Raw genomic sequence first — 14,567 nt, 5'->3', positions numbered from 1 at the left:
ATGTGTATGCAAACCTTTGCATGCTTTGAAATAGTCACGAAGTACTTCCACCATTCTGGTTGAAATTTCTTTGATTGAAAAAGGATTCCATTCATCAACATCTATAGTCTATAGTATCGTAACCTCCCATTGTGTGCAGCATTGGATGCTTCGCCTTCTACATGCGGTAACTATAGATAATAATATAAGTTACCAATATGATCTTCAAAAGATCTGTCAGTTCTGGATCGGCTAAGTTAGCATGCTTTGCCAAATTCTCCCCTAATGACTATCTCCAGTCATTGGCTAAAGCTTAGCCATGTTTAGAACTATGGCTCTAATAGGATACCCTAAAGGTTTGTGTGATGACTGGAGTAAGCCTCTTCCAAAATCCTTTTGTGGGACTAGATGGTGTGATCTCCAACAAGCCTGCTAGCATTAATCTTAGTTTTAGCAAAGGGTTACCTATGCGCAAATCATGCTTTCATACTATTCTGCTAAGGCCAACATTATCTCTTCTTTTCTCTTCTAAAACTATTGTTGTGGACTTGGGGCTTACATCTTTACCTTGGGTCTTACATTACCTCTTCTTCTATTTGTATTTTCTCTTCTACAACTATTGTTGTTGCCTTGGGGCTTACATCTTTACCTTAGGTGACATAATATTTTGTAAGTTGCCTACTTCCTTAGATTCCTTACCATCCTCCACATGGTCTAGTGGAGGTGGGGGTTAAGTGGACTCAAAGAATATGCAGACATCGTGCTCGATCGATGACACTGTGGGCCTCACCATTTTTAAAAGGATGAGAGTGTATGAGTGTAGCTATTAAGGACTAGGTGACATAATATTTTAGTATGAGTTGATGAGGGGGTATTAGTGTCTAGCTATATTATGGAGTAGGTGACATAATATTTTAGTAAGTTGTTGACTTCCTTAGATTCCTTATCTTCCTCCAAATGGTCCAGTGGAGTTGGGGATTTAATGGAATCAAAGAATATGCAGACCTCATGATAGGAAGAGCTGGATTTTCTATGTGCTCAATAGAGAAGTCATAAATTAGAGAAGTTAATAGCTATTCCCTAATCAGTATAGATATTGCAATTAAGTATATACTTGTAGGATGATATAGAGTGCTGTTATATGCACTTATAGGTGCTGGTATGTATCATAAGATTCTAGCCACCCCTGTGATTTGAACCAATAAAAAATAAAGAAAATATGCTCTATAGTTTCTCAAGGGATATTAGTATTGATGGGATGTTAGGCATGTGGATCTCTAAAATATCATCCCAACTTTGGATTACTCTACACCATGAGCTAAAAGTTTAGGTACTATGGTGGGGTCATCATATCTTTCAGTGTTGTGCTTACGGCATGGAACATACCCTAGGGTACTCTATGAGGAAGGGATAGTGTAGCAAAAAATAGAGAAAAGGCTTGAGGAATCACCGAAGGTCGAGGCTCTTTCAATGACTCTTTCTATGAGGTGGTCCAACCTGTCATCTTCCTCTTTTGCCTATGCCGGTCATGTGCTATTGGCATGCTAATGGCAAGAATTTGTTCTAAAGATATGAACTACTTTTCATGCTCATGCATATTAGGGTGGAGTTTACATCTTCTCTATCTTTCCTTGTTATCAATAGGTCTTCATATTTCTTGTGGTTGATTGAATTGCTAACTACTATGCTTGCTCTAGTTGGCCTTTAACATCTGTGAGGATGGGGGTAGCCTATACCTTGGTGATGTCTTCGTAGGCTAGGTCTTCTTGAATGAACAAACACTACTTGGTTGCTTTCTGCATGTCTTCCTTGTCTTGCTACAAAGCTCTTGCCTCGTATTGGTCTGATGTACCTTAGCATTCAACCCTTGAAGTGCTATAAGTACACGGTCTCAATCTTTCTTTGTGTGCCACGTGTAGTAGATTACCTACCTTTTGTTTGAGCTCTATAGCTCAGGGGTCATATGAGTTGCATCTTACCATCTTTAGCTTGTATTTTCTTCTACAACTGCATTTTCTCTCTTTGAGCATCTAACTCTTTATGCATGGTAGCTAGCTTAGTACTCAGAGATGCATTGTCATCCTCAACAAGAGCACCAGATGGGGGATTTACACTAGGAATAAAATCAATACGGTGGTCCACATGCGAGGACTATCTCCTCGAAAAGATTGTTAGTACTAAAGACATCCATGCTCATTTAGAATGCAATGTCTATATCTACCATGTTAAATCTCCGAGTCATCCAATTTAATAGCTTGGATATATACCATATAGGCATGGCCAAACTTGCATTTCACCTAAAGGGTGGATATAACAACAATGGGGCATGTACAAGATGTTAAGGATTTCCCCAATAACCTCTTTAAAAAAGTACCTTGGAAAGTTAGCTTGTTCTCCTTGTGGTAGATCACACCTACATGATGATCATATAATAACCATGGGTATGGTAGACCACACCTGCATGATCATATTAGAATAACATCCATTTAATCCAAAGGAACCACCTTGAATGTATGACATTCATAAAGCCAGTGGAGCATCCTCCAAGGTCTTTGCAACCCAAAACTGGTTTGACTTCTTTTGCTTGCCCCTCATGGCAATGGCTAGGGCCCCTCATGGCAGTTGGCACACTTGCCCCTCATGGCAGTTGGCTAGAGCTACACTTTCTCCTTGTGGCCCCTCATGTCTAGAACTACGCTTTCTCCTCATGGTTATGGCTAGGGATACACCATTAGTGTCCACACCATCACAAGTAGCTTCAATTGCTCAATCACACAATCTTAGATACTGTACTATGAAGCTCCTCTATCAAACACTATGGACACCATGAATGCCTCGGCACATCACTATATCATGCCAAAGTTGGGGACCACTGAAGGCCAGTGGAGTATCCCCCAAGGTCTTTGCAACCTAAAACTCGTTCGACTTCTTTCACTTGCCCCTCATGGGAGTGTGGTGGCTAGGATTACACTTGCCCCTCATGGTAGTGTGGTGGCTAGGACTACACTTGCCCCTCGTGGTGGTGGCAGATGGCTAGAGCTACACTTTCTCTTGGTGGCTACGACAACACATGCGCCTCATGGCTACAATGACACTTGCCCCTCATGGTTAGAACTACACTTTATCCTAATGGTGATGGCTAGGGCTACACCATTAGTGTCCACACTATCATAAGTAGTTTCAACCGCTTAATCACAGCCTTAGAGAATATACTATGAGGCTCCTCTATCAAACACTTTGGACACCATGAATGCCCATTAATCATGCCTTAACACATCACTATATCATGCCAGAGTTAGGGCCCATTGCGATCCTCCTAGATCGAGTCAAGTTAAGAGCAATTGTGGTACTAGTGGGAGCAAAGAGGGGAGGTAGATGGTGCCGATGTTGCTATAGATGAATTTTCCTTCTCCTTGTTCTTCTCCGTGCCTTTACCACTTTTCTTCTTCGGGTATGTTGGACAATCCCTTCTAATAATATGTTGCATCCACATAGGGAAGTTACAGTTTGCAGCTCTAAGGCAAGATGTAACGATACATACTTCGGTAAGGCTAAGGTAAGCTCTTGACTTAAACATATTTGTGTGGTGTTGCTACTACTGGGGACTAGCTTAGGGCTTAGCTCCGTTCATCTGTCCATTCCAAGCTGTTTTTGGGATCACATATTACTTGGTGTTGATTAGGTGGTCACACTCCAAAAAACATACGGTTTTGGAGCCTTGGATGTGTTAGTTTTGTTGCTTTGCCCACAAAAACCATACAAGCTCGGAGTGTCCAATACTAAGCCCTAGATAATAATAATATTATGCTCATTGCCAGTGCCATGGGAACCACAATACAACCCATTGTTGGTAATAAGGAAATTGGGCACCACAACGTATACTCTCATCAGTGCCAAAGCAACCATTAGCCCTATTTCCCATACCAAATGCTTCTCAACTAGTGCATGATCAAGTGTCCATTTATCAGAACCCTATACTCAAAGGCATGTACAGATGGCCACCACCAATGCCATACCCACCTTGGTATTATCACCTTAGCTAGTTCCTCCTAGAATCGCACCAATACACAACAGTACTCGGTGACCTTCCTAAATGACTCCAAGAGTCCAGAACATGATAGCTACGAGTTATATGAGTAATACGATTCATATGGATATCCAAAACAATATGCCTATGCCTATGCCTCCTTGTTTAAAGCTATGGTGCATCGAAGAGCAATAGATGTTAATAACATGTCACGCTGGTTGTAATTTATACCTTCTCTCTCTCTCTCTCTCTCTCTCTCTCTCTCTCTCTCTCTACACCTTCCTTGTGAATTTGTAAGACTATTTATGGCCTTCTTCTAAACCCACTCACACAAAAAATAATATGCAAATGTGCTTGTAAACGTAGGTGCCCCTTCCACCACCTTTGCATATGTGCGTGCGTGCATGCGTGCGTGCACGTGCACGCGCGCGCGCACACACACACACACACACACAAATTACAAGAGAATGAATGCCATAGCCATGAAAGGTAGCCACAAAATAGTGAGAGAAAGTAGTGAGAGGTGTAAATAGTGATATCAATTCTCATGAGCTTTGCATAAAGAGAGATCTTTATGTGCATAACCTCTCAAAAGTTATGCATGGGCTCTCATAAACTCTCTTATATGTAATTTTTTTATATAACTCATGTTTGTTTGATGTATAGGTCTTCCATTTGTCGTGCAGTCTCTATTTTCCCTCTCCATTCTCTTACATTAAGCTTAAAACTCCATTACTCTTTTTTTTTTAATGCCACACTCTCGGGTGCTATGGGAGTACTTTTTCTTCCATATGCATGAGAGCTCTATATAATCTCTCATGCATGTGGAGTATTTTTTTCCCCACATACATAGAGCTCCAGGGCTCTTTATAAACTATATGCATGCATAGAGGGCTCCACCTTAGAGCTCTTTATACATGCATAGAGTGCTCTCTACGCATGCATAGGGCTCTCTCTATGAGCTCTATGCATGCATAGAGTTCTCTAAGCATTCACATATAGGGATCTCTATGCATGCATATAGGGCTCTACCAAATGCATCAAAATTATATGTATAAGGTAGAGCCCTTATGTAAATGCAGAGGGCTCTACCAAATCCATGAGAGATCTATATAGTTTCATGAGGGCTCTCTTTGAGCTCTATACAAAAGGTAGATCCCTTATGAAAATGTATGAAAATGTATAGAGGGCTTTTTCAAATGGATAAGAGCTTTATTCATTTGCATAAGGGCTTTTACCTTATGCATAAAGCTCTCTTTGAGCTCTATGCATAAGGTGGAGCCATAAGGGCTCTTACCTTATACATAGAGATCTCTTTGAGAGATATCTATGCATGAGATAGAGCCCTTATTGGAATGAGTGCACTAGGCAAATTTAGGATCGCTATTTCTAGGTTTTCTCTTATGGGTGGAGCCATAACGAATGTCATAGGGGAAACTAGTAATGGGTTAGGAGAAGTGGTTGAGCTTGAATTTAAGCTAATGTGATGATATTAGTAGTTCAATATCATCATGGTCACTATACTATTTATAATAGTTAGTATTAGAGAGAGGTATTTACATTGGCAACAAACATTGTGGTCCCATGTGAGTGTGTTGACACCCTACACACCAGATCATTGCACTTTGTTCGGATGATGATGGGTCTTGATTCTTCCCACTAAGAATCAATCGGCCATTGGTGTTGCTATATGAGTGCAACACTATTTTCTTTAATAATGACATAGCTAATTGACATTCCCTTTTTTTTGTGTTTCATTTTAGCCTTTTGTTGCACTTTGTGGGGATGATAATGGATGACCATTGTTTTTGCTACATGAGTGCAAATTCTCTTTAATAGTCACATTATGAGTTGACATTCCCTCTTATTGTGTTTCATTTTGGCCTTGTCAGGCAAGAGGCTTGGCAAGATTTCTACTTGCACATGTGCTACTCATTCATCTGGTTGAATTCCCTACATGTTATTGTCAAGATAGATGGCCCATTTAGAACACTAGTCAAATGAGGTGAGTTCTTTGATGAGAAAAAGATCATGCAATCTCGGAGTCCATATTCCTATGAGGAAATGACCCATTATATCTTTCCCTTTCCTTGTAATGTAAATCAAGGGACGTATGCAGTGTAACTGGGATTTTGGTTGAGTTTGTATAATTAAAGAGCATGGCTCCATCTCGAACCACATGGTGCAAATCCAATAATGGAGAAGGACATTTTAGAGCCTTAAAAGTTCCCTTGGCTTCATTAATCAAAATCACTAATATGCCTTACCATTTAGGCGTAACGCGAAGGCGTGGACCTTTGTTGAGTCATCCAAATCTCCTAATGTATGTCGCTTAAATAAGTTGGCACCCTTCAATATAGACCAAGGGAGGGAGTATATGTCAAAGGAGTTTCATGGCACCAATGTACAGTGCCCTACACACCTTAGCAAAATGGTGTGGTTGAGAAGAAGAACATATATCTCATGGAGATGTTACATTGCATGGTTGAAGGACATGATTTGCCTCATATGTTTTGGTTGGAGACAATTATGTGTGTCGCTCGTGTGTTAAACACATGCACCACCAAGGCCTTGTAAATTACCCCTTATGAAGGAATGCCAAAAAGCCCTTTGTGGCTCATTTACGTGTTTTTGGTTGTCTTGCTTATGCTCTTATGCTTGAGTACAACACAATAAGCTGGATGATAAGGTAGTAAAATGTACTTTTGTGGGATATAGCTAAGAAAGCAAAGGGTGTAGACTCTACCATTCGGCCACAAAGTGGATTTTGGTGAGTAGAGATGTCTTTGCAGCAAAGTGTATGCTCACATGACATCTTTGATACCTTCTACCTTTGTATAATTCTAGGCAACCATGTGTGGTGCAAATGAATGCTCACAGGACATAGCAAAATGTATGCTCACAGGACATCTTTGATACACTCCTACCTTTGTATAATTCTAGGCGACCATATGTGGTGCAAACGAATGCTCATAGGATATGTGAGAAAAATGTATGCTCATAGGATATCTTTGATACACTCCTACCTTTGTATAATTCTAGGCAACCATATGTGGTGCAAACGAATGCTCAAAAAGTGCTGCTGTATATCAGCTAAAAATCAGCTTGAATTTCAACTCACATACCAGCCTATTGAAGAGGCAATTATGAATGATGCAATGGATGAGAAAAGGGCAGCCATATAAGTGTCCAAGATTATACCAAAATGGTGGACATTGAGAGATGGCAAATTAGCTATACTCCTTTACCTCGTAAGATACATGCAGGTTCTCATCATGCATCTTATTCTTTTGTGGATCATTTTCTCATTGCTAATATATGAAATGAAGAGGAACCTCTTTCCTTTAAGGAAGCACAAGAAAATGATAATTGGATGCTGGCTATGTAGGATCAGTACGACTCAATCCATAAAAATGACACTTTAGTATTTAGCAAATTTTCCTTGTGGTAAAAAGGCCATTGGTACAAAGTGGGTTTATAAGCTTAAGTGTAAAGTTGATGGTAGCATGACCACTACAAGGAAAATCTTATTGCAAAGGGTTAAACTCAAGGCAAGGTCATAGACTCTAATGAGACCTACCCACATCTCATATGACTACAATTAGGTATATTATTGCATTAGCAATGCATCATGGTTGGAATGTACAATAATTGGATATCAAGACTACCTTCTTGAATGTTGATTTGCATGAGGAGGTTTATAATCTCTCAACCTTGGGGTTTTATTGAGAAGAGATAGGAATATAAAGTATATAGGTTAAGAAAAGCTTTATATGGCCTTAATCAAGATCCTAAAGCATGGTATGAGAAGATAAATATATACCTAGTTGTAAATGGTTTTTACAATAGTCCGATTGAGAGTGCCCTCTATGTAAAGATGAGTAAAGATTAATTTTTGGTCATTGTTTTATATGTTGATGACATGTTGCTCATAGGCCCTAATGAGGAGAAAATTTTAGCCTTCAAGGTTGAATTACATGTGTCATTTGAGATGATAAATTTGGGCTCGTTGCATTATTTGGGAGCCATATTTGGGTGTTCCTCTCATGGGAATTTTGAACTTCAAGTAGTTTGGGCACCTAGTGATATTGACTCCTTTAAGCTTAAGGCTATCATATATGTGGTTGGTGCAACCTTTGGTGATTCTCTTGAGTGGTTTGTTGAGGGCATGCAACATCCTTTGGTGGCCAAATGTGAGTATTACCATTGTAGAGTAAACTTGGGTGGCTTATAGTAGTTATTCTAGAACCATGTTTTGGAATCAACCATAGTTATAGAGTGGGCTTGGCATTGGTGTTGCCTTTGGTGATTCTCTTGAGAGGTTTTTTGAGGGCATGCAGCATCCTTCGGTAGCCAAATGTGAGTCTTACCATCATGGTAACCTTGGGAGACTTAGAGTAATTATTCTAGAACCATCTTTTGTAATCAACCATATTTATAGAGTGGGCTTGGCATGGGTGTTACCTTGCTTGGACTGCCTCTTGATTCTCTTTAATGGGATCCAAAGTCTTGTGTAGACATCATATTAGCCTTGGTGGGTGATGATCAAGTTCACCACCATTGGTTTTCTAGAAATGGTATGAGTTCGGGTTGCACTTGGAATGTTGGGCTTGTTCATTTTGCTTAGTGGATGTTGAGGAAGGGGTCCTAGGGATAGAGGCTTTCAATAGCTATCAATGACAAGGTTAGAATTTTAGAGGGAAGAGGTGCAGATGTCAAAGCCCAAAACTTCTTTTGTTTTGGCAAGGCTTTTGGGGTTTATGGAGGGGTTCCTCTTTTTGTGGGCAACCGGTGGGGTAGGGGTTCAAAACTAGCTCATCTTCATGAGGTTCCAGACGCTAGCTTTTCTTTATCATGTAGGAGGATCATTACCTCCCTGGTTTCTAGCTTCAAGGTAGAAGTGTGTTCTTTCTAATTAATGTGGCATTGAGTGTCTCTCCCAAGTATCACCACCTCCTTGGTTTCTAGCTTTGAGGTAGCCATGTGTTCTTATGTGAGATTGAGTGTCTCTCCTAAGTATTACTACCTGGCCTTGGAGTTTGCACCTACCTCAATCACATGAAATCTACCTTCCATGGTTATTTGCCAATGTAGACCATTCGATTAAAGAATTGAACACTTTTATCTACATTTCACTAGACATGGCAAAATAATGAGATTGGTATAAATGTCAATTGTCCTAATGATTTCCATGTTGGGGCCAGCTCCTAGATATAGGTAGGCTTGAGACTTTTTGCAAGATATCATTGATTGGGAAGTTAAGCTGCCACACCCTCGTAGGTGTGATGACTTGTTGATGTTAGAGGGAAATAGGAGGCTTACCACATGTTGGTGTTTGATGGAGCTATTGGGTTTAAGCATTGTTGTGCCCTCCCCTTCCCATAGGAGCAATATTACTTTGCCTATGTGGGGAGCTCTAGGAATGTCATGTTGTTAGCCAAGTTAATCATGCATTCATATTTGCTCACCCAAATTTCTCTGAGGACGACTGCCTTTTTTATCACACCTATATGGATTACATGGAATTTGCAAACCAACAGGCTAGCTATATTGTGAATAATTTACAAACCGATGCTAGCTATATTGTGAACAATTTGTGTAAAACACCCCATGCTTTGAACTTTAGCTTATTAGCCACTCAAACATTAGCGGTACAACACCTAAAGAGGGTTGGCCTAAGGATACCTAAGTAGAGATTTATTACTTTTCATGTATTTTCCAAATTGAAAGTTTACCCATACTCTCTAAGATCCGAGTTTTTGGCTATTGTAAAATAATAATGTATATGACTGGTGGTATGTGTTATGGCTTAAATCTACATATTGAGTACCTATGGCTCTAGCAATCGGGTAGTTGTCTATCATTGCTAGGATTTTTATCTAATCATTAGACTCTCTTCATCAAGCAGAGGTGTTTGTGGATCTTTCTCTTGTTCATCCTCAAGGTTTTAGTGATAAGTGTGATAAACATTAAGAGTTGATGCCAGAGTCGATCTCCTTATAGTTGTGAAAAACGTATTGGGTGCTTTTGGGCGATCCAAAGCGCACACATGTGCTCACCCAATTGTGTTCACACAAAAGAAATATAAGAAACATTGTTGTAAGCCTTTTAGCGAGCTTTCACGTGGAGCATGCATGCATGATGAAAGCCCCAAGTGAGCTCTCTCCAGCCACCTAAAAGACATAAGATTAGAGGACGAGTGTACATAGTACAAAAACAAGTTATGACCAAACCATTAGGAGCCCTAACCCCATTTGAGGCTGTTCATGTGCAAAAGATACCAACCTATCGAGGGCCGTGACCCCATTAGATGTTTGTGCAAAAGAGACCAAAAACCCTTGGCATCTCCAATTGATAAACTCACTTCACAGTTGTGTTTAAGAAGGGTAAAAGACCGTAAGTAACTTGTTTCTTAGGCACCTAGCTAACCTAAGAGTGCATTCATGCATAAGGCTAAAGAGAGCAAAACGTTCCCAAATTTTTGTTTATCTAAGCTTCCACAAGCCAAAACATGTGTAAATGGACACTTTCAAGAATTGGTGGAATGTCCACAAAGTCCAATACACAAGGGCCTAAGACTAAGAACAATGCAAGGTGTTGCTCCCACAATATACTTCGTCCCAAATCACCCTTTGTGCCAATTGAGTCTTGTTAATCAACTTGCTTTCTTGTTCTTTAGTCTTGTATGAGAGAGAGAGTTGACAATAGTGTGCATGATTCTTGGTACAAGTGCCTTTTTTCCATTGTGTGAGAGTGAGCAAGAGTGAGAGGAGTGAGAGCCCTTGGAGGTGTATCCAAAGCTCCTTACAGTGACCAGAAGGACTGGAAGAAGCTAGCACCAACTAGTGGAGCTTGTAGTTTTTGAGAGATACGAGCTTGAAAATCGGCAAGTCCCCCACCATAAGTTAAGTATAACTTGATGTTTGAGACATCACAAAAGGTGGTGCAAACCATAATAGGGTACTAGTGTTCTCCTTTATGGTGTAACGTCCACCTAGCCTCTTTCAAAGTTTGTTTATTCAATAGATTGGCTAAGCTAGGCCATTATGAGATTTTGAAGCTCTTTTTATTTTCATATAGATTTATTGATATTTTTTTTTCAAATTTAAGTTTTACCTATTTAGCATCTTTCTGAGATCCCTTATATGTTCTTGCATATAGATGGTGACTTAACTCATTGATCTTATGGCATAGATGTCCTTAGTTTCCCTTGGAAATATGAAATTGCTCTCACCAACCTTGATTCTCAGTAGCTCAAACATCGTGAAAAAAAAATGAGATGTATTGTTATCGAAGGCAGAAAATTTTATGACAAAAATAAATAAATGATGCAACTAAAAAAATCAACGATTTTATTCATATATATGGTCTATTACACAATCACAATTTTAGAGAGATGTTTATTCAAGGTAATATTTAAACATGTTGTAGATAGTTTTTTTATTTTAGAACTCTAAGATTATGATTACATGAGCAAGCAGATAGATCAATGAGTGAGGGTCCATGTGAAAAGAAACTCGCAACAATATAATATCATCACAATGCATAAAGGTATCTATGGTAATGGATTATTTGGAGATAGACACAATGAGTCTTATGTGAATAAGCCATGATTATAAGTGCTAAGTTTACTCTTTATGGTAATGGATTATTTGGAGATATTGCTCTGGCACAAACTTATTCTTGTAAAACTACCTTGGGACAAAAGCTCAAGCTGGAAAAACTTTAGAAAAGCCAATCAGAGTACAAAACACATTGACTTCATCCGTAAAAGTAGCCCAGCACACTTACCATCCCATACCGGGCTTTAGATAAGGTCTGCAACATTGGAGGGCAGCTCCTCAACAACAACATTGTAAAACCTCTGAATGTCCTGCAGCATCCTTTCATCTTCCTTTGTGATAAAGTTGATAGCCACACCCTTTCTACCAAATCGTCCACCTCGCCCAATACGATGCAAATAGTTCTCAGGTTGAGTGGGTAGATCATAATTGATAACAAGAGACACTTGCTGCACATCAATTCCACGTGCCAAAAGATCGGTTGTAATGAGGACTCGGGAAGATCCTGATCTGAACTCCCGCATAATGATGTCTCTGGTGTTTTGATCCATGTCTCCATGTGTTGCAGAGACCGTGTGGTCTCTAGCTCGCATTTTGTCAGTGAGCCAGTCCACTTTCCTTCGCGTGTTCACGAAAATGACACTCTGTGTGATTGCAAGGGTCTCATACAGATCACAGAGAGTATCAAGCTTCCAATCCTCCTTGTTCACGTCCACATAAAACTGCTTGATACCTTCCAGTGTCAATTCATCCCTCTTGACAAGAATTCTCACAGGCTTGTTCATGAACTTTCTTGTAATCTCGAGAGCTTCAGGGGGCATTGTTGCAGAGAACACTCCCACCTGCAAGTTCTGGGGAAGTAGCTGAAATATATCATAGATCTGCATCAAAGCCCGGCAATAGCCAGTATCAATCAGATCAAGTTGAAGATAAAACTACATGAAATGAACACCAAATCAAGTATACAAACATTCTAATAATACTGTATAATTGCAACCCTGGCAGCATTCTGTGATCTGATTCCATTATCAATAGTTGTTAGCTTGAACATCCCTTTCACCTGATCCTTGAAACCTCGGGACAGCATCTCATCAGCTTCATCAAGAACAAACATTTTGATGCAATCTGGACGAAGTGAACCACGGCGTAGCATATCATAGACTCGGCCAGGGGTTCCGACCACCACATGTACTCCACTCTGAAGGATCCGAATATCCTCCCTCACACTTGTACCACCAACACAGGCATGCACCTTCACCTGCAAATAGTCGCCAAGAGCCCGCATCACTTTTTCTATCTGCTGGGCCAGTTCTCGTGTGGGTGCCAAGACAAGCGCTTGGCAGTCAAACAAATTATAATCTAGCTGCTGCAAGATTCCTGAGCAAAAGGTAGCAGTCTTCCCTGTGCCAGACTGAGCCTGCTGAATGACATCCAACCCCTTGGCAAAAGGGACTATTCCCCTCTGCTGGATGGCAGATGGCTTCTCAAAACCTGTAAAATCAAGAAATTCATGAATAACTCAATGCAGTCTGTGTCTTAGGAGTAAATAGGTACTTGATGTTACCGTAAGCATAAATGCCCCTTAGAAGGTTCTCATGAAGACCCATCTCGTCAAAGCTCTCACAGACCTCGTTCCAAGTAGAGCTTATCTCATCACCCTCTCCGGTAAGACTGGAGAAGAAGCATAAAGAAAGGCATTCTCAATAGACAACCTTCTTGCAGAAATACAAATAAGGAATAAAGAAGATGACACTCCAACCTTGACCCCTTCCCACCCCAGCATCCCCCAGTGAAGTGCACATCCCAGCAGTAGTGGTTGGCTGGAGATTTACAAGAGGTGAATTCTTCATGTTCATGTCAGTTCCAATCATTGATTGGAAAGATGGAGTTAAATTCTAGTGCCTACTGGATGTTTCGGCCATTGTCAAAGTGGTTTCTCACATAACCTCGGGAAGGGGCTTGCTTTTGTGAAAAAACCCAGCCTGCACAGTTGATTTCATTCCACATCTGAGGTAAAGGGAGCTGCTCGCACCATGGGATGCAGTAAGAATGGCATAGGTTTGTTGGAACGCCATAATCAGCCTCTCCAGATTCTGATGAACAGCATTCCCTTATTCCATACTTGTAGTAAGGTGCAGCATGAAGGATCACAGCCCATGTAAGGCGAAAATCCTCATCAAAGTAATTCGGCCTTGAAAAGAGCCCTCCCTTCACCCCAAGCGTTTGTTGGGGGTAAGAGATCAGGTTTCATGAGACACACGTCAAAAAATAGCAAATAACATAATACTAAATCCCTGCACAACCCTAGTTATCTAAACCAACCATAAAGCAAGATACAATGGCAGAGGGTAAACAGTCGAAGAATAAACAAAACAATCAAGGAATGGCAGAGGGCAAACAGTCGAAGAATAAACAAAACAATCAAGGAATATACAGCAACACAAGCACAGAGAAAGAAGGGTACTTCTCTCTCAAGATCGGAGGCCAAAAAACCATGATTCTCTCTCTCCCTCTCTCTCTCTCTCTCTCACACACACACACGCACACACGCAGCACGCACAAACAAAAACCCAGAGAAAAAGGAAAAGAGAAGAGAAATGAAGGGCAAAAGAATCTCACACTTGTTCCATCTTGGCGTCATAGGCACGCGCATCGTATCCTTCGGAACCAGCCATTCCTTCGACCGCTAGCTAGCAAAGAGGAGTGAAATGAAGAGAGTCAATGTTGATCGGCTTTCGTTCCTATATAGCGTAGTACATATCGATCAGCACACACGGCCGGAGGACAGAAGTCCATTCACACCCGTTTGGTATGAAATGAAAAGAAAAGGGTATCTCCACTCACCCGACACACACAAGGCGTTCCAAATATTGACCACTTTGTACATGCTGCGGATGAACCCCACGCTTAACTGATTGGAGTGAATACCTTGCACGACTTTGGTAGAAGTGGGCACGTCATAAAGTGAGTTGCGAACTTTGATGTCCTTGGCAACCATC

At 40.6% G+C, this 14,567-nt stretch overlaps 1 protein-coding gene across 1 annotated transcript; it reads right to left on the bottom strand.

Moving 5' to 3' along the window:
- Window positions 1-11,715: 11,715 nt before the first annotated feature.
- LOC147613219 (eukaryotic initiation factor 4A-9-like) lies at window positions 11,716-14,357 on the bottom strand. Its single transcript, XM_086782481.1, has 4 exons — window positions 14,188-14,357; window positions 13,133-13,239; window positions 12,629-13,059; window positions 11,716-12,449 (listed from the first exon to the last, which is right to left on the bottom strand). Exons 1-4 carry the CDS (start codon window positions 14,241-14,243, stop codon window positions 11,814-11,816), a joined length of 1,230 nt encoding a protein of 409 aa, XP_086638607.1. The 5' UTR covers window positions 14,244-14,357; the 3' UTR covers window positions 11,716-11,813.
- Window positions 14,358-14,567: the final 210 nt, after the last annotated feature.

Source organism: Cibotium barometz, chromosome 44, assembly GCF_041138505.1.
Source record: "Cibotium barometz isolate CiBa-2024 chromosome 44, ASM4113850v1, whole genome shotgun sequence".
NCBI lineage: Eukaryota > Viridiplantae > Streptophyta > Polypodiopsida > Cyatheales > Cibotiaceae > Cibotium > Cibotium barometz.
This window is presented reverse-complemented; position numbering and strand designations above follow the sequence as displayed.

Excerpts from the sequence above, each read along its gene's own strand:
- LOC147613219 (XM_086782481.1), bottom strand. The coding sequence starts at position 14,243 with ATGGCTGGTTCCGAAGGATACGATGCGCGTGCCTATGACGCCAAGATG. Across the intron at positions 13,240-14,187 it reads GACGCCAAGATGGAACAAGT|TCTTACCGGAGAGGGTGATG; the intron begins GTGAGATTCTTT and ends CTTCTTCTCCAG. Across the intron at positions 12,450-12,628 it reads CCCGAGGTTTCAAGGATCAG|ATCTATGATATATTTCAGCT; the intron begins GTGAAAGGGATG and ends GCTTTGATGCAG.